The following is a 20,049-nucleotide window of genomic DNA, read 5'->3' as shown; positions in this document are numbered from 1 at the left end:
AGTGGCTAAACCAGCTAAACCCAACCTAAATCCAATCGAAAATTTGTGGTATGACATGCGGATTGCTGTCCATCAACGCTCCCCAAGGAACTTGACAGAGCTTGAACAGTTTTGTAAAGATGAATGGTCTAATATTGCCAAATCTAGGTGTTCAAAGTTGGTAGAGACCTGTCCCAACAGTCACAACTGTAATTTCTGCCAAAGGTGCTTCCACCAAGTATTAACTCGGGTGGGTGGAGACTTACCCAATTATGATCTTTCAGTTTTGTATTTTTAATATCTAATTTTTTTCTCAATAAAAACTTTTTTCTCCTTAACAGCGTGCAGTATGCTGTGTAGATAAGTGGGGGGAAAAAAATCCTCATTTGAATGCATGAAACTCTGAGGCACTGACGCAACAAAATGTGAAACAAGTTCAAGGGGGTGTAGACTTTCTGTAAGCACTGTATGTTTGATTGTTAAGGCTGTATTTTTTTCACTGTAAAAAATGGTTTATTTCACAGCATTTTACAATCTAAAAATAGATATGTCAAGACATTGTTTACGATTTATTAAAGCAGGAAAATGTTGTTGTCACATTAAAAATTGACCATTTTCTCTAGAGTTAATATACAACAAATGTTCCTTATAGGCTATGTGGTCAGGTGGTTAAAGAAAAGGGTTTGTAACCAGGAGGTCCTTGGTTCAAATTCTGGTACACTCACTGTGTGACCTTGAGCAAGTCACTGAACCTGCTTGTGCTCTGTGTCTCAGGTGAGACGTTGCTGTAGGTGACTCTGCAGCTGATGCATAGTTCACACACCCGAGTCAATGTAAGCCTTGGATAAAGACGTCTGCTAAATAAACTAATAATAATAATAATCTTTAAATGTTTACCTGAAAAACAGTAAGCTCTCTTGTGCAACCTGCTGAAAAAAGAAAGTATTATTATTTATTTCTTTGCAGACTACCTTACCCAGCACTTGCTTACAGTTGTATACAAAACATACATATTAAGAATTACAGTAGAATTAAGAGCAAGATACATAATACAATGAGTTCAGAGTATTAGTTTTACACTTGAAGTTGTGCCGCACAATAACCACGTTCTACTCGAGGTGCCACATATTTGCTGTGGTGCGCTGGAGGTTTTCCACAGAGCCCACTGTATATGTGGTGTGTGTGTGTGTGTGTATGTGTGTATATAAAAAAAAGCATTAAAAAATTATATATATATATATATATATAGATATATATATATATATATATATATGGATATATTTTTTTTTTTTTTTTTTTTTCAAAAAAGATGTGGGGACACACACATTTTTTTTTTTTTTTTTTTTTTCAAAAACGATCGTGTGGTGTGTGGTGTGCAGGGTAAGTCATACAGCCAGAGGAGCGCAGGTTCGGATCCTGCCAGTGGATATTCTAAATTGCGGAGAAAATCGGAGGTAAAGTACTTGAGAAAAGATTTTTTGAGGGAAAAGAAAAGCTGAGGTCTTTACGAAAGTTCTTCTAGATTGAGCCCAGAACTGTAACTGCTGGGATCAATAGCTATAGCAATGTTCAGTGTGCTGCAAGGCTGGAGTCATTCATTCAGAATGGTACTGTATTTAGCTTAATCTTCATTTTTTTGGCAGGCGTCTGAGCAAAAGACCAACACCAGAACAGTTGGAAGAGCGAAATATCCTGAAGCGTGAGTAAACTTTGGAAGAGCGAAGATCATAGGGAAGCGGTGAGGTAAGGCCTACGAAATCTGAAATTTTATACATTTTTAGCTTTGTTAATACTGTAGCCCATATGTCACGATTTGTGATTGTATGTAAATGTCACATTGTGGCAACACCTGTGTGTATATAATATATATATATATATACATATATATATATATATATATATATATATATATATATATATATATATATATATATATATATATATATATATATATATATATATATATGAAACTTGTGAGTGTGGAGATTATTAGTGAATGTGCTATACAACACAATGTACTTAATTCATAGTGTTAAGTTGTGAAAGGGTTTTTTAGTCACATTTGCATATCTGGAAGTACAGAGTTTGAATTGGAGTTTGGTATTGGTTTTATTGTATGTAATTAAAAATAGATACCACTGTAGCAAAATAATTCCACAAACGGTGCCTTTCAGGCTCTTTCATTTGGTGTGCCTCGCGTGAAGTTTTGAATAATTAATAGCTAACATGCATATTCTTTTTTTTTTATTATATGATATCATTACAATGTTAAACTTCTCAAGCTTGCATTCATTCCTTTAAGGTAGTCAGTTTATACTGTCTAACAACATTGAGGTTGTAAACAACTTTCTCCAAATCATTTTTAAGACGACGAGTTGCTTCTTGGGGGTTAAACAGCAGCTTTAATCTATTTCTGTTTCTCTAACTCATGGCAACAGTTGAATCATTCTGTACTCCTTAGTAAGGTTTTGGAAATAATGGTGTTTACATGTTACAGAGAAAAACAAAGAGGAGGAGCAAGAGGCCAAACAAGAGCTCAAAAGAAGTCTGTCTCGAAAGGTGGGCTGTATGGGAATTGGAATATTAATCTTAACTGTTGGCCCCAAACTGTTTTAAAATGACATTAATATGTTTCTCTGTTTCTGAGATCCTAAGGTATTGAGGTTAAATTGTAAGGGCTGCTGTGATGTTTTTGTTTCGATGTGTTGTGCTGTGTTGAAACCTGAAAGATGAAGCTGCAATGTTATTATTGCTAGATTCATTATCTTCACTAAATATTATTCATTGTATATGTTACAGTAAAAGTCTGAATATTGGCAAATCTCAAGATGTACTGGTAATGTCGACATTCACCAAGCGGTAAATGTCAGAAGTAAACATGATAACCCTTTACTTCGGACACTTACTGCTAAATCTCAAGAATCACTAAGTGCCATTGGCTAACGACAAAATGTATTTTTGAAATAAACATGAGAACATTCTTTGTTGCTTTTGCATTGTTGCAGGATGCTGGGTTAGGATTTGTACTTTGTATGATAGAACTTCATTAGGCCCCCTGTCATGTGTTCTTACATGACCATAAAAAGTAGTTACGAATGTATTTGTCTCACCCTGCACTGATGTCTACCCCCCCACTGATTTTTCTGTTTGTCTACAGCTTAGTTTAAGGCCAACAGCAGCTGAGCTTGTTGCACGTAGAATTCTCCGGTTTCATGAGTACGTGGAGATAACAGATGCCAAAGATTACGACCGGCGAGCTGATAAGCCATGGACAAGGCTTACACCTGCTGATAAGGCAAGGGTTCTTCATTGTTTTTGGTGCTCAGTTTATTCAGTCAACTAATTATTTGTCACGTGCAAAGCCTAGGTTATTAATAAAATGTGGAATGAAATATAACAGATTCAATTGCATATCAGTGTTGGTTATTTTTATTATTATATATATTTTTTTAAATAAACAAATTCTGGTTTATTATTTTAATCTGATTTTTTTTTTATTTAAATAGAATTTTTTAGATTTGTTTTCAAATTATAAAAAAATGAATAATACTGTAGTCGTAGCTCTACCTCCAAATATTGTAAATGGAACATTCTTAGGATGTTGAAAATGATGGTTTGTGAATAGTTACATACCAAACCAAATTACTAATAAAATCTTAAATGAATACATAAATAATTATTTATCATTGTGGCATTATCTAATTTTGAAATAGTGTTTTACCTTCTAAAAAGGCTTTCTGGAGTTTGATCATGGGCAGCAGTACTACACCATTCACATCATTATTGCATCATGCATTGTCATGTTAAATACATTTTAATGTGCATGAGTGAACATACTCTTTCACACTTAAGTAGTATTTCATCATAAAGTAGTCGTCTCGTTTTTATATATATATATATATATATATATATATATATATATATATATATATATATATATAACTTTTGCCCAATATTTCTAAGATAGTTTGGAAACACTTGCGGATTCTACATAATTCAGAAAAATTGAAAAAAGTGTTTCTTAAGGCCCCAGTTGTAGCATTCAAAAGAGAAGCTAATTTAGGTGATATTTTAGTTCACAGTAAACATAAAATAATAATTGACAGAATAGGTTCTACAAATACTTGCACTAGTACATGTCAAGTTTGTAAATACATGGACAAAAGTAAAAATATAATTAAACGTAAGAACACCACGTATCCACTAAATACCAATATCTACTGTAAAAATAGCAATGTTTATGGAATAGCCTGTGAAAAATATGATGAAATAAAATATGTTGGAGAGACTGGAACAACTTTATATAAAATAATTCAGAACCACCTTTCATTAATTAGAAATAAAAAAAATGAATGAACCAATAGTACAGCACTTCACCAGTCAAGGACATGACATAAATGATGTAAAGTTTGTAGTATTAGAACAGCTAAAATTAGACAATGCGACATATAGAAGAATAAAGTAAATGGATAAATAGACTGAACACAATTATGCCAGCGGGACTCAACAGAAAAGAATGAACTAATTAATTCCAATAAATATATAAAAGTTAAAAATAATTAAATAAACAAAATTTATTCAAAAGTTGTGCATGCTGATGCGCTGGGGAGACCATATCAAGGCTGATCCTCTGAGCCAGCATTGCATGATAATATAAATATAAGTTTATATAAAATAATGTTAATTAGAATTAATATAGATTTAAAGATAGAAGTAAAAGTGATGTCACATATAGAACACCATTACATCATGTAAGAATAAATAGTGGATTCGAGTGTAAACAATAACATATATATATATATAGGGTGCATTCCTAAACTCAGTCTGACAAATCTCAGTCTCTTTGGAGTGCTTAACAGTATGAATTTTCTCATTAGTTTTCAACCAACCTAAAATGGTTTAATACTGATAGTATTATTATTAAAAACTATGATAATTATGCAGTTGTGCCATCTACACACACACACACACACACACACACACACACATACTACCGGTCAAAAGTTTTAGAACACCTCCATTTTTCCAGTTCTTATTGAAACTAAAGTACTACAAAAATGACTACAAAAGATTTAGAAGTGAATAGTTTTTCGAGATTTACGATTATACTGTATTTACTGTATTTACAGTATAATCGTAAATCTCGAAAAACTGCTCACTTCTAAATCTTTTGTAGTCATTTTTGTATTACTTTAGTATAAATACATGTTAATTTGGATTCATATGTTGTTTTTTTCTGACTTTATGTGAATGAAAAGACACACATTTGCCCGTTTTCCCATTGGAAATAGTGATATTTTGAAATATCACTGTCCTGGTCACAAAAGCAAAGTTTGTGGGGAATAATAGCCATTTTCTATACTTTTGAGGCATAAGCAATTAGGAAATAACGCCTACTACCCAGGAACCAAAAAAAACCCATTACCGAATAGAAAGCTGTACCAAAGCTGTCGTGGCTCCAGATTACCGACAGTACAGCCCCACGGCGATAGCCACAGAGCCCACATGATGCCTAAGGGCATGCTGCCTGCAAAAGTCTAGAGCCCAGAGAGGGTCTCGTTCGGTTTGTAACATCAAGGAGGTAAAAACGCACAAATGTCTGACTACCTATCCATGTAGCAGCATTGCATAACGCATCTAAGGAGGCGCCATGAAGGAGAGCCCACGAAGTTACCTGGCCACTGGTAGAATGGGCCGTAATGTCCCCGGTAAGGGGGAGTCCGTCTGTTCATACGCCAAGCGTATCCCATCTGTCACCCAGTGCGCTAGACATTGCTTCGATAGGGCCTGACCTCTAGAGCGGGACCCATAGCAGACAAACAGCTGTTGGACTGTCTCCAGAACCGCGTCCTATCCAAATAACAGCGTGTTGTCTACGGTCCTCCTCTGACTCGTGCGGGGGAGGTCTGAAAGTTTCCAAAACCATTGATTGCTTAATATGGAATGAGGATAACACCTTTGGCAAAAAGGATGGATTTGTTCTTAATGTTACCTACAAGTTATTCCCAGTGAAAGCCATACATGTGTCATCGATGGACAGTGCATGAAGCTCACTTACTCGTCTGGCAGACGTAATGGCTATTAAAAATGCCACTTTCAATGAAACAGGGCGCAGTTCTGCTGATGCCATGGGCTCAAATGGGGGACCCATAAGGGCCTGCAGTACCAGTTCTAGATCCCACTTGGGGATCATGCTTTTCATGGGAGGATGAAGCCTCCGATCCTATTTAAGAAATTGCACTGCCAGGACATGTGCCCCAGGGGACACAGAGTCAGTTTTGTCATATCACACTAACATTTCTGCCAGGCTCAAAGTGGATGCTGATTTTCCTGTGTTGTAAGAAGGTTAATATCATTTCAATAAGGCAAGTCACAGGATCATGACTTTTGGCAAGGCACCAGTCTTGGAAAACTTTCCATTTATATGAGTACTGGGCTCTAGTGCTTGGCGCCCTAGCAGACTGTAGTGTCTCTACTACTGCATCTGGCAAACCTCATCTAAATAGACGGCTCCATTCAACGGCCAGACCCAGAGTTGGAGCTGGGCTGGGTTCGGGTGTCATAGTATCCCCTCCGTTTGGCTCAGGAGGTCCTTGCGCAGCAGGAGCTGCCACGGCTGATCTGACAACATGTCGGAGAGGAGAGCAAACCAGGGACGTCTTGGCCATCTGGGTGCAACCAGCAAAACCTGTGCTCTCTCCACCCTGATACTCTCTAGTGTCAGGGGTAATAATGGTAGCGGAGGGAATGCATACAAGAGCCCCTGTGGCTAGGGGTGAGCTAGCGCGTCTACTCCCAGGGGGCCCCTGTCTCTCTCCATGGAGAACCATAGGGGGCAATGAGTGGACTCTGCTGTGGCAAAGAGGTCGACTCTTGCTGGTCGAAACTTCTCCCAAATCTGTTTCACCACTTGAGGATGCAGCCTCCACTCTGAGCTGTCTGGAGCTCTTCTAGACAGGAGGTCTGCTGCCTTGTTGTCCGCACCGGGGAGGTGAACTGCCCTGATGGAACTCAAGTTTCTGTGTGTCCAGGGCAGGAGTCTGTGCGCTGAGTGGTGAAGGCCTGGCGAGTGCAGGCCGTCTTGGTGGTTTATGTAGGCTTGATATGTAGGCTACTAACTGCTGGCGAAAATGACATAATGCCAGGTTCACTGCTTGCAGCTCTTGGGCATTTATGTGTAATGTCCCTTCCATTGACCTCTTATTCCTCTCCCATTCCAGACCTTTTCCCGGCCCAGGCTGGAGGCATCTGTAGTGATCACTTGAGGGGATCCGAGACACTCCAGTGTCTTCCAGCATTGTCTGGACACTCTCACCAGCCGGTACCAATCTCGGACCGAGTGTACCTTGAGCATATTTACCCAGGCTTGAAGCAGGCGCATTCTCAGCAGCCCTAGTGGAAGGATTCTCGAGGCAGCTGCCATCAGCCCCAACAACCTTTGATATATTCTGACCTATCAGAGCGCTTCCTCTTTGAATAAAGGGAGAGTGTGGCTTCCAATGACCGAATCCTGTCTTCCAACAGTAGGCAAGCAGGCTCACAGAATTCATTTTGATCTCCAGGAACACTGTGGACTGAGACGGTATGAAGTTGCTCTTCTGTTGATGTAGTGAGAGCCTTAACTTCGTCACACGATCTATGCCCTGTTTTGTGTGCGCCTCTGCACGTGCTTTGGAATACGCGCAAACTAACCAATCGTCCAGATAGTTCAGGATCAGAACACCCGGCAGCCTGAGTGGAGCCAGTGCTGCGTTGATGTACTTTGAAAATGTGCGGGGTGCCAGCGAGAGGCCAAATGACAGCACACAGAAATCGTACAAGTTGCCTTGAAAAGTGAAGCGCAGATATTTTCTGTACATGGGACGGATCGGGATGTGAAAGTGGGCGTCTTGCAGGTCAATCAATGTGAACCAGTTGCCCAGCTGGACGGACTGGATGATACTGTGTGCTGTCAACATGTTGAACTTGCTCTGTTTGAGGAACAAGTTGAGGACCCTGCGGTCCATAATTGGTCTGAAAATGCCGTCCCTTTTGGGCACCAGGAAGTACCTGGAGTAAAAGCCGCTGAGGGCATCGCTTGGGCTTTCCAAGCATACAGCATTTTTCATTTGAAGATTGGAGATCTCCTGTTGAAGGAGTATCGCCCTCGCTGGTTCAACGGTGGTGGGGAGCACACCCTTGAAGGATGGCGGACCTATACGGAGTTGTACGGCCTTGCCATGGGTCATTGCCGTTGGTCAGTCCAATTGTGGTGGGACTTGGTGGCAGCCGAGGTCCCTCAGGGGTGGTCTCCCTTGGGCGTGGGAGGGTGCCGGTCTTTATTAGGCCCTGGCTTCGGTCTCCAGCCAGAAAAGCTGTTACCCCTGGCTTGCTGTGGTCCCCTGCCGCTGGCCCTGCCTCTGCCTCTGTATGCTTGTCTATTCTGGGGTGGAGGCCCATGCCACCTTGGGCGCTGACGGTAAGCCAGAAGGCATGAAAACTTGGAGGCGACCTCTGTGGCCTTTTGGAACCTCTCAAGACTCACATCAATGGTCGCCCCAAAAGTCTGCCCCTGTGTAATGGGGGCATCCAGTAGTGCCACCTTCTCGGTCTCCACAACCTTGGTTTATGTCAGCCACAAATGCTGGCAGGTGGCCACAAATGACTTCCCTGATGCCTGACCTAACCTTAGCTACCGCTTGGAGCTCCCTCGTGTCCTCCTGTATAGCTCTCTCCTGCAGCCTCTCTGCTAACTGGTTCTGGTAGAGCACCAGTGTGGCCATGGCAATTGCTGCTCGGGCCGAGAGCGCTGACGATGCATAAGCTTTTTTGAGCATCGCATCTGCTGTTCTGCAAGGCTTGGATGGACAGGTTGGGTCCTTATCCTCCTTGGTGAAGGTGGAACCTTGCACCAAAACTGTGACCGTGTCCCCGATAGTGGAGAATACGCCTAGGCCCGCTTCTTGGGCTCCTGCAGTAAGAAGCAGGGACCCTGATGTTCTGGAGGCTGAGGGTGCCGATTCTGGGTTGCTCCAGGAAGAGTGCACCAGTTCCAGGAAGTCCTGACATAGGGGGAGGGCATGCTGTGGGTGCCCTTTCTGCTGGTGGAAGCGGTTCCCCTTTCTCTCTTGTTCTGCCGGCCAGTGGACGTCTGTGGCTGCAGCTGCACTCTGCATTAGGGCCCGGAACTCTTCTCTCTGTGACATTTGTGGCAAGGGTATTAAGGACACTCCCACCGTGACCTGCCCGATGGAGATGGTTGGGTCCGAGATGTCCGATCTGGACGTGGACAAGAACAGCTCACCTGATCTAGGCAGAGGGGATGGGGCTGCCCGATGGTACGGGGCAGCCTGCCCTGAGATTTCAATAGGGTCTCCAGCATGGTCAGCTGAGCCCTTAGTCTCTGCCAGCTCCACGAAGCGCCGCTCGGCTGAGCCTGGGCGACTGTGAAGGTGAACATCTGCACCTGCACGGCGACCGCCTGTCCCCTGGTGAGTGTCCCCTCAAGTGGTACCACCTCGGCGGTGACCATCTCTCCTCCCTTGAAAGGTGTTTGTGCCTCTGGTGGTGGGGTAGGAGATGGTGACCCAGATGAGCGTGAGAGCTCCCTGGTCAGTGTAGCAGGGGGGGGTCCTGGATAACCTCTGTGGAGGTTCTTGTACCACTGATCTCATTCTCCCCTAGTTGGAGAAGAGAGACTCTGCTGTGGATAGGGCTGCTCTCCGTCACTTAGTTCTTCTCAAGAACTTTCGACATGGAGAGCACCTGCCAGTGCTTCGGCCACGCGTCAATTGCTAGGCAGGGCTGCAGTTAGTTTGCTATATATGAAACAAGCTGTGATTTAAATTAATCTATGTTTATATGCAAAATATTAGAAAGTAATAAACTCTGAGGTACACAGTATTTAATTAGATCATAAAGTTATATGTCAATTTTATAACACAAAAATAAGCTATAATTTAAAGTATAACCATGCTGCATTATCAGAGAGAGGGTGTTACTTGCAGAGAAAATAAGTATCTATTAACCTAAGCCTTATACAGATTTTTCTAAGTCCTTTTTATAGACATCTCTTCAGACAGGTACAACCAATTTCTAATAACAATAATAATAATAATAATAATAATAATAATAATAATAATAATAATAATAATAATAATAATAATAATAGACCAATTCAAAGCATTTTCTTAATGTATGAAAAGTTACATGGATAACTATCTCTTATTGGCTGAGGCATTAGGTTTGTTTACAAAATAATTTCTAAAACAATAAAACATCAAAAGGGTTTATTTTCTGTTTCTAAGTAAATCGGTTCCAGAAAGATCCTTAGCAGAGCATGGGCAACATAAAAAACTGGACAATGTGTATTCATTTTAATTACTTCATAAGAGAAGTACAAGTGCTTAATAATTTATATTAAATTAGGCCTTAATATAAACTTTGGTGCACATTTTAGTTCATAGACAGTAAGAGTTTAAGATGTTTGTGTGTTTAAAAGGTTTTTAAAAACAACAGACTTTTCTTTTCCTTGAGAAACTATATATAAAATAGGTGTGATTTAAATCGACTTGATTTAAATAAGCCATATGATAGCAAAAATATGTCTGAAACCGTCTCTTATAATTCTGACTATATTCTGACATCTGATAGTTATTTGTTTTTTTGTTTTTTTTCAGGCTGCAATCCGAAAAGAATTAAATGAGTTTAAAAGCACAGAAATGGAAGTACACAGAGACAGTAAACAATTCACAAGGTGGATTTATTTTTGTTTACCTATTTTACTACTTATTCTGTTATTTTCAGTTGTTGAAGTTTTCTTTGACTTGTTCTCTTTTTTTTATGTTTTTAAATGCATAATTTATTTTTATATACTACATAATACTGCTAAAATTGGTGGGCAATTCTTGAATATTTACTGTCTAGTGTGAAAGTACTGACACCTTACTACCTGAGATATTGAATCATGTGTCTTAGTTTTGATTAAACTATGGTTTTAATTATCTAATATTGTTTTCAATATAATCACGATTGTTTTGATATTATTATTCACATATGCTTGATCATAAATCAGTACTGGGCAGTGATGTTCGGTTGAGATCAGGCACGCGCCAGGGCTTCACGTGAATACTTGTTTTCAATGACAGAATCCTGGGTTTGGATCTAAATAAATCACCTTGCTCTCATGCGAGTGACTGTGGAAGCTGCAAGTCCTGAGCCAGGGTTTGCAATACAGTATGGATATTCACTTCTGTCAATGTCAACAAAATGTGCATATGACTTTTCTCACAGAACAATGACTGCTGTATGTGTGCAGTGATATCTGCTGCCTGGTTAAACAGTGCTGTGTGGCTTAGCAAGTAAAGTTCTTGTTTACGCATATGTGAATGTGGCAGGAAATGGCATTGCTGTGACTCAGACCAGAAGAAAGCACACACAGGTCAAGTAGCTGCAGATTACCAAAGATGCGGCGTGTGCCATTTTATTTAAAGAAAAAATAAACAAAATAGTTAAACAAAAATAAACACTGCTCACAGAGCACAAAAAAAAGTTTGAAATACAACAAATCTCAAACACAAAATAAATGCTAAGGTCAGGCAGGGCAGCTGCCTTCACTGATCCTCATATTCTTTTAAATATCTCTCTCGCCTCTCGCGCTCCCGTTCTCCACTTTCGAACACCCACCCAGAATGAAGAGAGCTGCAGATGGTGACCATCTCCCGATTAGCAACAAATTAATCAATTAATTCAGGAGATGGCCACCTTAAGCACGAGTTTTTAATGTGGATGGGGCTTCCCATCCACGCTGCAAAACAATACAAAACAAAACGCATGGCGGTTCGCCGTCATCTAGAAACAAAAGTAAACAATACATAAACACAAAACACAGTACAGGGGCGGAGGGGAAGCCCTGTTCTAAAATAAACACTGTACAGGGCTGCTCGCTCTGTTACGTATAAACCCCTTGTACAAAGCCCTGGAAGAGGAGGAGCAAGTTGTCGATGATGGCGGCCACGGTGGGAGGTCCTTTCCCCCCCACTCCTTTGTGGCTGGCAGCTCCCTCTTCCGGGGCTTCAACCACTGTTTCTCCTGCTGCGAAAGTGCGGCTGGGGGAGCTGGTCTCCTGACATCCCCCCCCCCATTCTTCATGGCCTCCCCTTGTGGGGCTCCGGCCACTGTACTTCCTGCCGCGAAAGTGCAACTGGGGGAGCTGGTTTTCTGACCTCCCCCCCCCCTTCTTTGTAGCCAGCAGCCCCCTTTTCTGAGGCGCCGGCCCCGGTGCTTCCTGCGATCCTGCAGGACTAGTACCGGCTCCAGGCGGCGCAAGTCAGACAGTGGCCCCAGGCAAAGCAGAGCCAGCAGCAGCCCCAGGTGAAGCAGAGGAGAGACAGGCAACCCCAGGTAAAGAGGGACCCTCGGCGACCTTAGGGGATAAAAGAGAGAGAGCTGCTGCTTTTTGCAGCTCCTCCTCTTTCCTCTCATCCTTCCTTCTCTTCTCCACTCCAAAAAAAAAAAAAAATTATATCAACTAAAAAAAACGAAACTGCAGTACCTCTCTGCAGTACCTCTTCTGGCCTGAGTCCAGGAGGCATTGGTGATCCCACGCTGCACACCATAAGAACATAAGAAAATTTACAAACGAGAGGAGGCCATTCGGCCCATCTTGCTCGTTTGGTTGTTAGTAGCTTATTGATCCCAAAATCTCATCAAGCAGCTTCTTGAAGGATCCCAGGGTGTCAGCTTCAACAACATTACGTGTGGTAGGAAATGGCGTTGTGGTGACTCAGACCAGAAGAAAGCACACACAGGTCAGGTAGCTGCAGTTTACCAAAGACGTGGCGTGCGCCGTTTTATTTAAAAATAAAAAAATAAAATATTTAGAAAAAAATAAACAAAATATTTAAACAAAAATGCAGTGAATGTAAATATCAAAACAGCCATGGATGTTAAAAACACTATTTTGGGAATGCCTGTAATGCAGTGAATGTAAATAATGTTTTTTTGTTGTAAACTCTATAGCCTTTTCAGTAACAATTTGATGTGGTGGTCATATTCTTGATGGGGGATAAAGGTGTTCCATACGCACATTGATAATGAGTGCTGATTCTTATAAATTAAACCTCTTTTGCATAACCAAAATGTGTATGAAATGTTTAGGAGGTGTGTTTACCTAGCATATGATAAATGATTGTAGACGGAACAAAAATCAATTGAATTTCTTCCTCCCCCTATAGGTTCCACCGTCCCTAATGCTGTGGATCAGTGTGTGTTACACGGCTCTCCAGAAAAAGGGCGCTGGAACTTCTATGTTGTGCTGCACATGATCCAGCAGGTCATTTAACTGGACATCAGTGTTACTGAAAAACAAGCTGCCTATCAGAAATGTCGGTTAGCTCCATGTTCAATGTTCAATGTTCATGAGGCCTACTTTCGGAAAATCACCAGACAAGCTCAGAACGGGGAAGAGCTGGCCTTGACAAACATTATTGTTCCAAGGTTTGATCTCAGTTAGGTCCAACTACTGAACCAATAGCATTTACCTTCAAGGTGCTATAGACAGCCATTTTAATACCATGAATTTAGGGAGACTACTGTTTTGGTTTTTTTTGTTGTTGTTTTTGGTTTTTTTTAATATAGAGGCTGTATTTCAATTATCAATGAAATTTCCCTATTTTTGTAAATCTTTGGTTTTTACTTGCAGTTAAGTTCCAGATAAAACAGTATTTACACATTATTAAAAATGCATGCAAAGTACCCAAATTATCTGCAACTAGGGTTTTCCAGACCTGCCATTAAATTTTGCATTTTGCATATGTGCATGGTATACTCATTACCATATCAGTATCCATAATATAATACTAATGATATTAGATATGCACTGTAAGTTGTTTTTTCATTGTTTATTATATATCACGTAGCACAAGCAATTCATATATCCACATAATACAGCAATAGATCATACAACACTTCAGCAGATGCTAAATTATATGGATCTTCTTTCTGAACAATTCACCCTTGATATTTGTCCCCATACCTAAATTTAAACATGGTAAATTAATGTATATGGACAGATAGGGCAGTGTTTATTAATAGGTGGTATTTGTCTTAAAAATATCATTTAAAGTGTCTGGTGGAGCTTTTTCTTAAATAACTAAATGAGGATCAATAGTTCTTCCTTTTTTTTAGCATTGTAAAAAGGAAGAATGTATCCCTTTTTAAATTATCATCTGTTTTGTTTTTTTTTACAAGCAAAGAGAAGAGAAAACACATATATTTAAGAATCATTGACCATTTCAAAGTGCATAGGGATAGACAGCGGGTCAGACAGAAAATTGATTTTGCCCAGATCTTATGTTTTTCAAGCCATTCTTCCTGAATGATATGTTTCAACCCGTACTTACTGTAAGGAAGTAAAATATATAAGAGATTATGTTTGTCTGGTGCTTCAAAGCAAAATGTTTCCAGTTTTTTTTATTTTCTTTTTAAAGAAGTCCTGGAAAAAAGTTGATGTAAAATGTTTTTATTATTATTATGTATATATTTTTTGTACAAAATCCAAATAAAATCCACCTTAATTTCCATTCCTCCACATTATTGTACTTGTAATGAAATAGGGTAGTTATATGAATTGAAAGCAGACTTTGCTTCACAATTATATTCACAACTATATTATATTTGGCGTAAAGTGGGACTTTAGCAATCACTAACATGGGTTTCACTGGCGTTCTGCACCCAATATCAACAACTACACTACTATAGTGATAGTACTTGGCCATCATTGATCCATTTAAATGATATTGAAATGTATTCAAATTAAGAAAAGAGAATTGGGCAGGGATCTGGAATACAAGCGGGTGCAAACATTCCAAGGAGATGTAAGGATTTTGCTTTGCACTAAGGCAATTGTTGAACCTCTAGATCCTGCCACCTTTTCATCACCTAACATATTGACTATCCTCCTGGTAACACTGACAGCATTGACCCATGTGGCCATATGGCCTCTTTGGTAGCATAACTGATGTTGGGTGAGGCTTTTCCAAATAACAGCATTTGATATTGAGTAGCCTCAGCTGTAAAGACTCAGTTCCTCCAAGAAAACTTTTTTTTTTTCTTTTCTGTGCGCCAAGAGGACTTTGCTGCCCTTCCTCTGACATATTTCTTTGTTTTGTTTGATTTTTGTGCTCCACAAATCTCATACAGAGCCTACTGCTGTCTGCACTCCTCTGGGCTGTAAGTGCGGCCGCTAAGTAGCCAGATGCACAGCTCATTGCGACCCTCATTATCAGGACTGCAGCTCATTATTTGTGCATGTTAAGTAATTTGCATTGCTCTTAAACTTCGATAGGCTGAAGTGCAGAATAATTGCCTGCACCCTAGAAAATTTGAATTTTGCAGCTGCAATTGTTTGCACTGCACCTGTCCTTTCATCAGACCCCATATATAATTTGACATACTTTTAAAAACATAATCGTCAAATATGTTTTCCTTTTCAATGTGGCTGTAACAAGTCTTCTGTAAACAAATCCAGAACTTCACACTCAGTATATGATACGCAGTGCTGCTCCATCTTGCACATGTAAGAGTTAAAAGTTGATTTTGAGAGGCAGATTCTCATTCATTTTCGCATTTACCCCTGATGTGTAACTAAGGTTGTCTCCTAAGTAGTCTATTTTACAATAAAGTGATACATCATAATGACAAATACAGTGGATCTCAAAAGTATTCACCCCCCTTGGACTTTTCCACATTTTATTGTGTTACAACATGGAATCAAAATGGATTTAATTAGGAATTTTTGCCACTGATCAACACAAAAAAAGTCCATAATGTCAAAGTGAAAAATAAAATCTAAAAATTGTTCTAAATTAATTACAAGTACAAAACAGAAAATGATTGCTTGCATAAGCATTTAACCCCTTGAGTCAATATTTGGTAGAGGCACCTTTAGCAGCAATTACAGCCATGAGTCTATTTGGATTATTATCTTTAAGTTCAGTTAAGAGCCAGATGAGAGACACAGTTAATATGCTGCCAAGAAAAATAAGTCAGGACTAAGGGTCCAAAGCTGACTGTCCCAAGGTCATCCGAGCCGTCTACGTTGTTCCAGGGGGTGATACATCTCCCTTCGGGCTGTAAGGCACTTTTCTGCAACTGCTGGCGTGGACCCACGTTGATCGTTCAGCGACTTTCACCACTCTCTGCATGTCAGGAGCACCTGGAACGGACCTGTCCAGCATTGTTGATGCCAATGCTTCCGGCATCAACAATGATCACCCAGTCCCCTGGCAGGAGCTTGTGGAGCGCCCCTTCCTTCATTTCGGTTAGGGCAGCTTTTATCCTGGGAAAAATAGACTTCAGAACATTGTTAAGAGAAGCACAATATTTTACCATTTCATCCTCACATCCCGTTAGGGTGAGCCTATTTTGAGGAAAAGTTGCGGTTAGCATACTTCATGGGGTGCTAGCCCTGTAGTACTGTGCATGCGTCCACACATGTACATCAGTGCCAATGGCAATACTGTAACCCAGAAGAGCCCTGTTTCAACCATGAGCTTAGTTTTGTTTTTTATTGTTTGGTTCGCTCTCTCCACCAAGCCTCCGCTTGCGGGCTGGTAGCTACAGTATGTGCGTAAATCAATTTGTAGGCTTTCAGAAATGTTCTGTACCACACTGTTCACAAAATGAGAACCATTGTCAGATGTCAATTTAGATGGCAGACCCCACCGGGGTATAATCTCTCTCATCAGGCTTTTTGCTACTGCCATAGCTGTGGCATGTCTGCAGGGGAATGCTTCAATCCATTTAGAAAAGGCATCAATCATCACAAGGCAGTACTTGTCACCTTAGCAAGGTGTCAATTCAATACAATCCATCATAACATGTTCAAAGGGGCCCTCAGGCCTCGGATGAGCTGACACGGACATGGGCTTGCTGGGGCCTACATGGTTGGTCATACAAATCACACATTTAGCACAAAATCGGTTAGCATATATAGAAAAACCTGGAGTAAACCAAAAATTGTTAACAACATTTACCACCCCTCCCTTTGACACATGATCTTGGTCGTGTGCCAACTTAGCTACTTAGAGGAAACATGAACTGGGAAGGGCAGGCAACCCAGTGGGTCCTCTCCAAATCTTATGAGTAGAATCATAAGAGCATTTGTTTTTCCACAGAGCTGTCTCAGCAGGACCCACACTGTGTTGTAAGTCAGCTACGTCCTGCAAAGAACATACAGATTCAGTGAAGGCAGGTAATGACACCACTTGGAGCACAGGGGCCTGAGTTGATGCGGCCGATGCTTTAGCAGCAGCATCTGCAACAGCATTCCCTCGAGAGACAGGATCAGAAGCGTTAGTGTGTGCCTGGCATTTACATACAGAAATAGCTTTTGGCAGCAGAAAAGCTTCCAACAAGTTGGCCACCAGTTTAGAGTGACATATGGGCTTCCCCGTTGAAGTGAGGAAACCCCCCTGTTGCCAGAGGGTGCCGAAATCGTGTACCACCCCAAAGGCATTACGGCTATCAGTATAGATGGTAACAGTTTGACTTTGAGCCAAAATACAACCACGGGTTAGGGCGAACAGTTCTGCGGTCTGAGCAGAAAGGTTGCCAGGTAGTCCAGCTCTTTCTAGTACAGCAGTCGCAGTAGTTATTGCAAATTGAACTAGTGGGTCACCCGCTGGAGAGCAATTTGCTGAGCCATCAACAAACAATTCTAAATCAGCGTTCAATAGGGGCCCATCAGTAAGATCGGGTCGTAGCTTGCAGACCTGTTCTACTAAGGCGGTGCAATCGTGAGGGTCTCCATCGGTTTCTGTGGGAAGAAGTGTAGCAGGGTTAAGCACAGTACTGAGTTTTAGCGCAACGTGTGACATGGTCATTAATACATTCTGGTAATGTAGTAGATGAGCTGGAGTCAGGTGTGCTGGCTTGGCCTGTGAAATGAGAGCATGGACTGCATGAGGAACATGTACAGTTAGAGGGCACATTGCAACTAGGTCAGCTCTAGCCAGCACAGCTTCAGTGGCAGCGGCCACCGCTCTCAAGCAACAGACTTGACCTAAGGCGCTTAGAGTAAAAAGCTACAGGACGTTGTTTTCCCCCGTGCTCTTGTGTCTGTACTGCCAACATGAATCCTCCCTTTTCACAAACAAACGGGTTAAAAGGTTTAGCGTGATCGGGTAACCCAAGACAAGAGTTGTTTAAGTTTTTTTTTAGGGCAGTCAGTCCGTCAGGAGTCCAGTCAATTGTGTCTTTCATAGTCATCTTTTGGCTATGTATCAAGTTACTTCAGCATAATCTGGAATCCAAGCTCTACAGTAGCCAGCCATACCTAGCAATGTCATCATTTGTTTTTTTGTGGCAGTCTGGGGCAGTGTCAGAATTGACACGCTCCAGGCCCAATTTCCTGCCTTCCGGTGTAATATCGTGTCCCAAGTATTTTACAGATCGTGATGCGAGCTGCAGCTTTTTTTTTGATATCTTATGGCCATTACGAGCTAGGTACTCTAAAAGAGCTCTTGTTTTGCATGCGTGCTGAGTTTCAGAACATAAAAGCAAATCATCCACATACTGTATGAGTTTGCTTCCACCAGGGGGAACAAAACCTTCCGGATTCTGCGCCAAATCGGCAGAAAAGACGACTGGTGACTCTGTGAACCCTTGAGGCATAACTGCCCAGGTCCACCGTTTCCCCATAAAGAAAGCAAACCAAAACTGTGAGTCCTTGCAACAGGGATGCTGAAGAATGCATTTGCTAAATCAATAACAGTAAACCACTTTGCACTTGGGGGAACAGCTGACAAAACACTAACTGGATTTGGCACAATAGGGGCCCTTGCATGCATCGCGTCATTTACTAACCTGAGGTCTTGCAGACCGTGAGAATCAGGGTGTTGCAAGGCGAGTCTGGGCAGGGCACAATGGCTTCTCTAGAGACCAAAGATGCATGCACAGGAGCAATGCCTTCCTCTGCATCCTTGCTGAGAGGGTACTGGGTGCGGCTAAGCCGGTATGTGCTTTTCCGGTGTGACTGTTAGAGGCTCTGCCCCTTTCATAAGGCCAATATCATACTTATCTTTTGCCCATAGAGAATCAGGGAGACCGATCAGCAAGGGTGAAAACGTGCCTCCCAGTGCCTCCCCCCGGGGCACATCTCGGTTCTCTGCCCCATGGACTCCCCATTGGACAGGCGCGACCCAAAACAAAGGAGCGTAAACATCGCGAGCACTGGGGGAGAATTTGAACCCGTTTTCACTTTGCCAGTCAGACATCTGCAACACAGACTTAAGCCAGACGCCAGTATCTTTCCACTCTACTGTTTTTGCTACACATATGTGGCACAGAGTCAGTTGTGTGGTAAAGTAAAAACTGATCGCTATTTAATTTAATGGCTGCAACACAAAAGCGTAAACCTATATACAAGGCTGTGCACATAATTGTTTCTTTAAATGGAGGTTGTGCTAACAACTTTTTCTCAAATTCATAATCTCTTGATAAAGGTGAGTACAGGGCAGTGCAATGTAAGGCATAAGGTGATATAAACCCAGTTTCATGACCCCAATGTTGTCGAGCCAATTTAAATAATTCCTCAGTTTGTTCGCCTCCATTTTGTATATCCCATGAATAGAACCAACTACGGGTCTTAATTATTTGGGCCATCATCAAGGGACACGAAATGGTAACTCCTTTAATTTCACAATTAAATTTACATAGTAGATCTCACCCCGCTAGGTTACAGGGCAGCACTCGGAGAGAATAAACAGATGCATAAACGGTTTCCCTTCATATTGTACGGGTAAAGGCATCATCATTTTCTCCCTCAATGCTACCTGAGGTTCCCACTGTTTTTACTTATTCATTTACTGATACAGTCCCTTTCCTCATCGCAATCTCTCTTTTTCTGGGTTTTTTTTCTCTTCCTCAGTACTATCTTTCTGACTTGCTTTTGCTATTATGCCTTTAGCCTGCAATGTTGTTTGTCTTTCTGCTTCTCGTTCCCATTTCCTATAACTATCCCAGTCAACTTTCTTTTTCTTTTTCTCTTTCTTTGTCTTCTCAAACTATTCTAACTTTTCTCTACATTCT

At 41.2% G+C, this 20,049-nt stretch overlaps 1 protein-coding gene across 1 annotated transcript in view; it reads left to right on the top strand.

Annotated features, from left to right (window-relative positions):
- Positions 1-9,408, top strand: part of LOC121317672 (phosphatase and actin regulator 2-like) — a 130,188-nt gene extending 120,780 nt beyond the window's left edge. Inside the window, exons 8-11 of the mRNA XM_041253835.1 lie at positions 1,623-1,678; positions 2,477-2,538; positions 3,137-3,274; positions 9,175-9,408. Of these exons, the coding sequence (XP_041109769.1) occupies positions 1,623-1,678; positions 2,477-2,538; positions 3,137-3,274; positions 9,175-9,408 (490 nt within the window). The remainder of the gene's footprint in view (positions 1-1,622; positions 1,679-2,476; positions 2,539-3,136; positions 3,275-9,174) is intronic.
- Positions 9,409-20,049: the final 10,641 nt, after the last annotated feature.

The sequence above is a fragment of the Polyodon spathula genome, chromosome 6 (assembly GCF_017654505.1).
Source record: "Polyodon spathula isolate WHYD16114869_AA chromosome 6, ASM1765450v1, whole genome shotgun sequence".
In the NCBI taxonomy this organism is placed as follows: domain Eukaryota; kingdom Metazoa; phylum Chordata; class Actinopteri; order Acipenseriformes; family Polyodontidae; genus Polyodon; species Polyodon spathula.
This window is presented reverse-complemented; position numbering and strand designations above follow the sequence as displayed.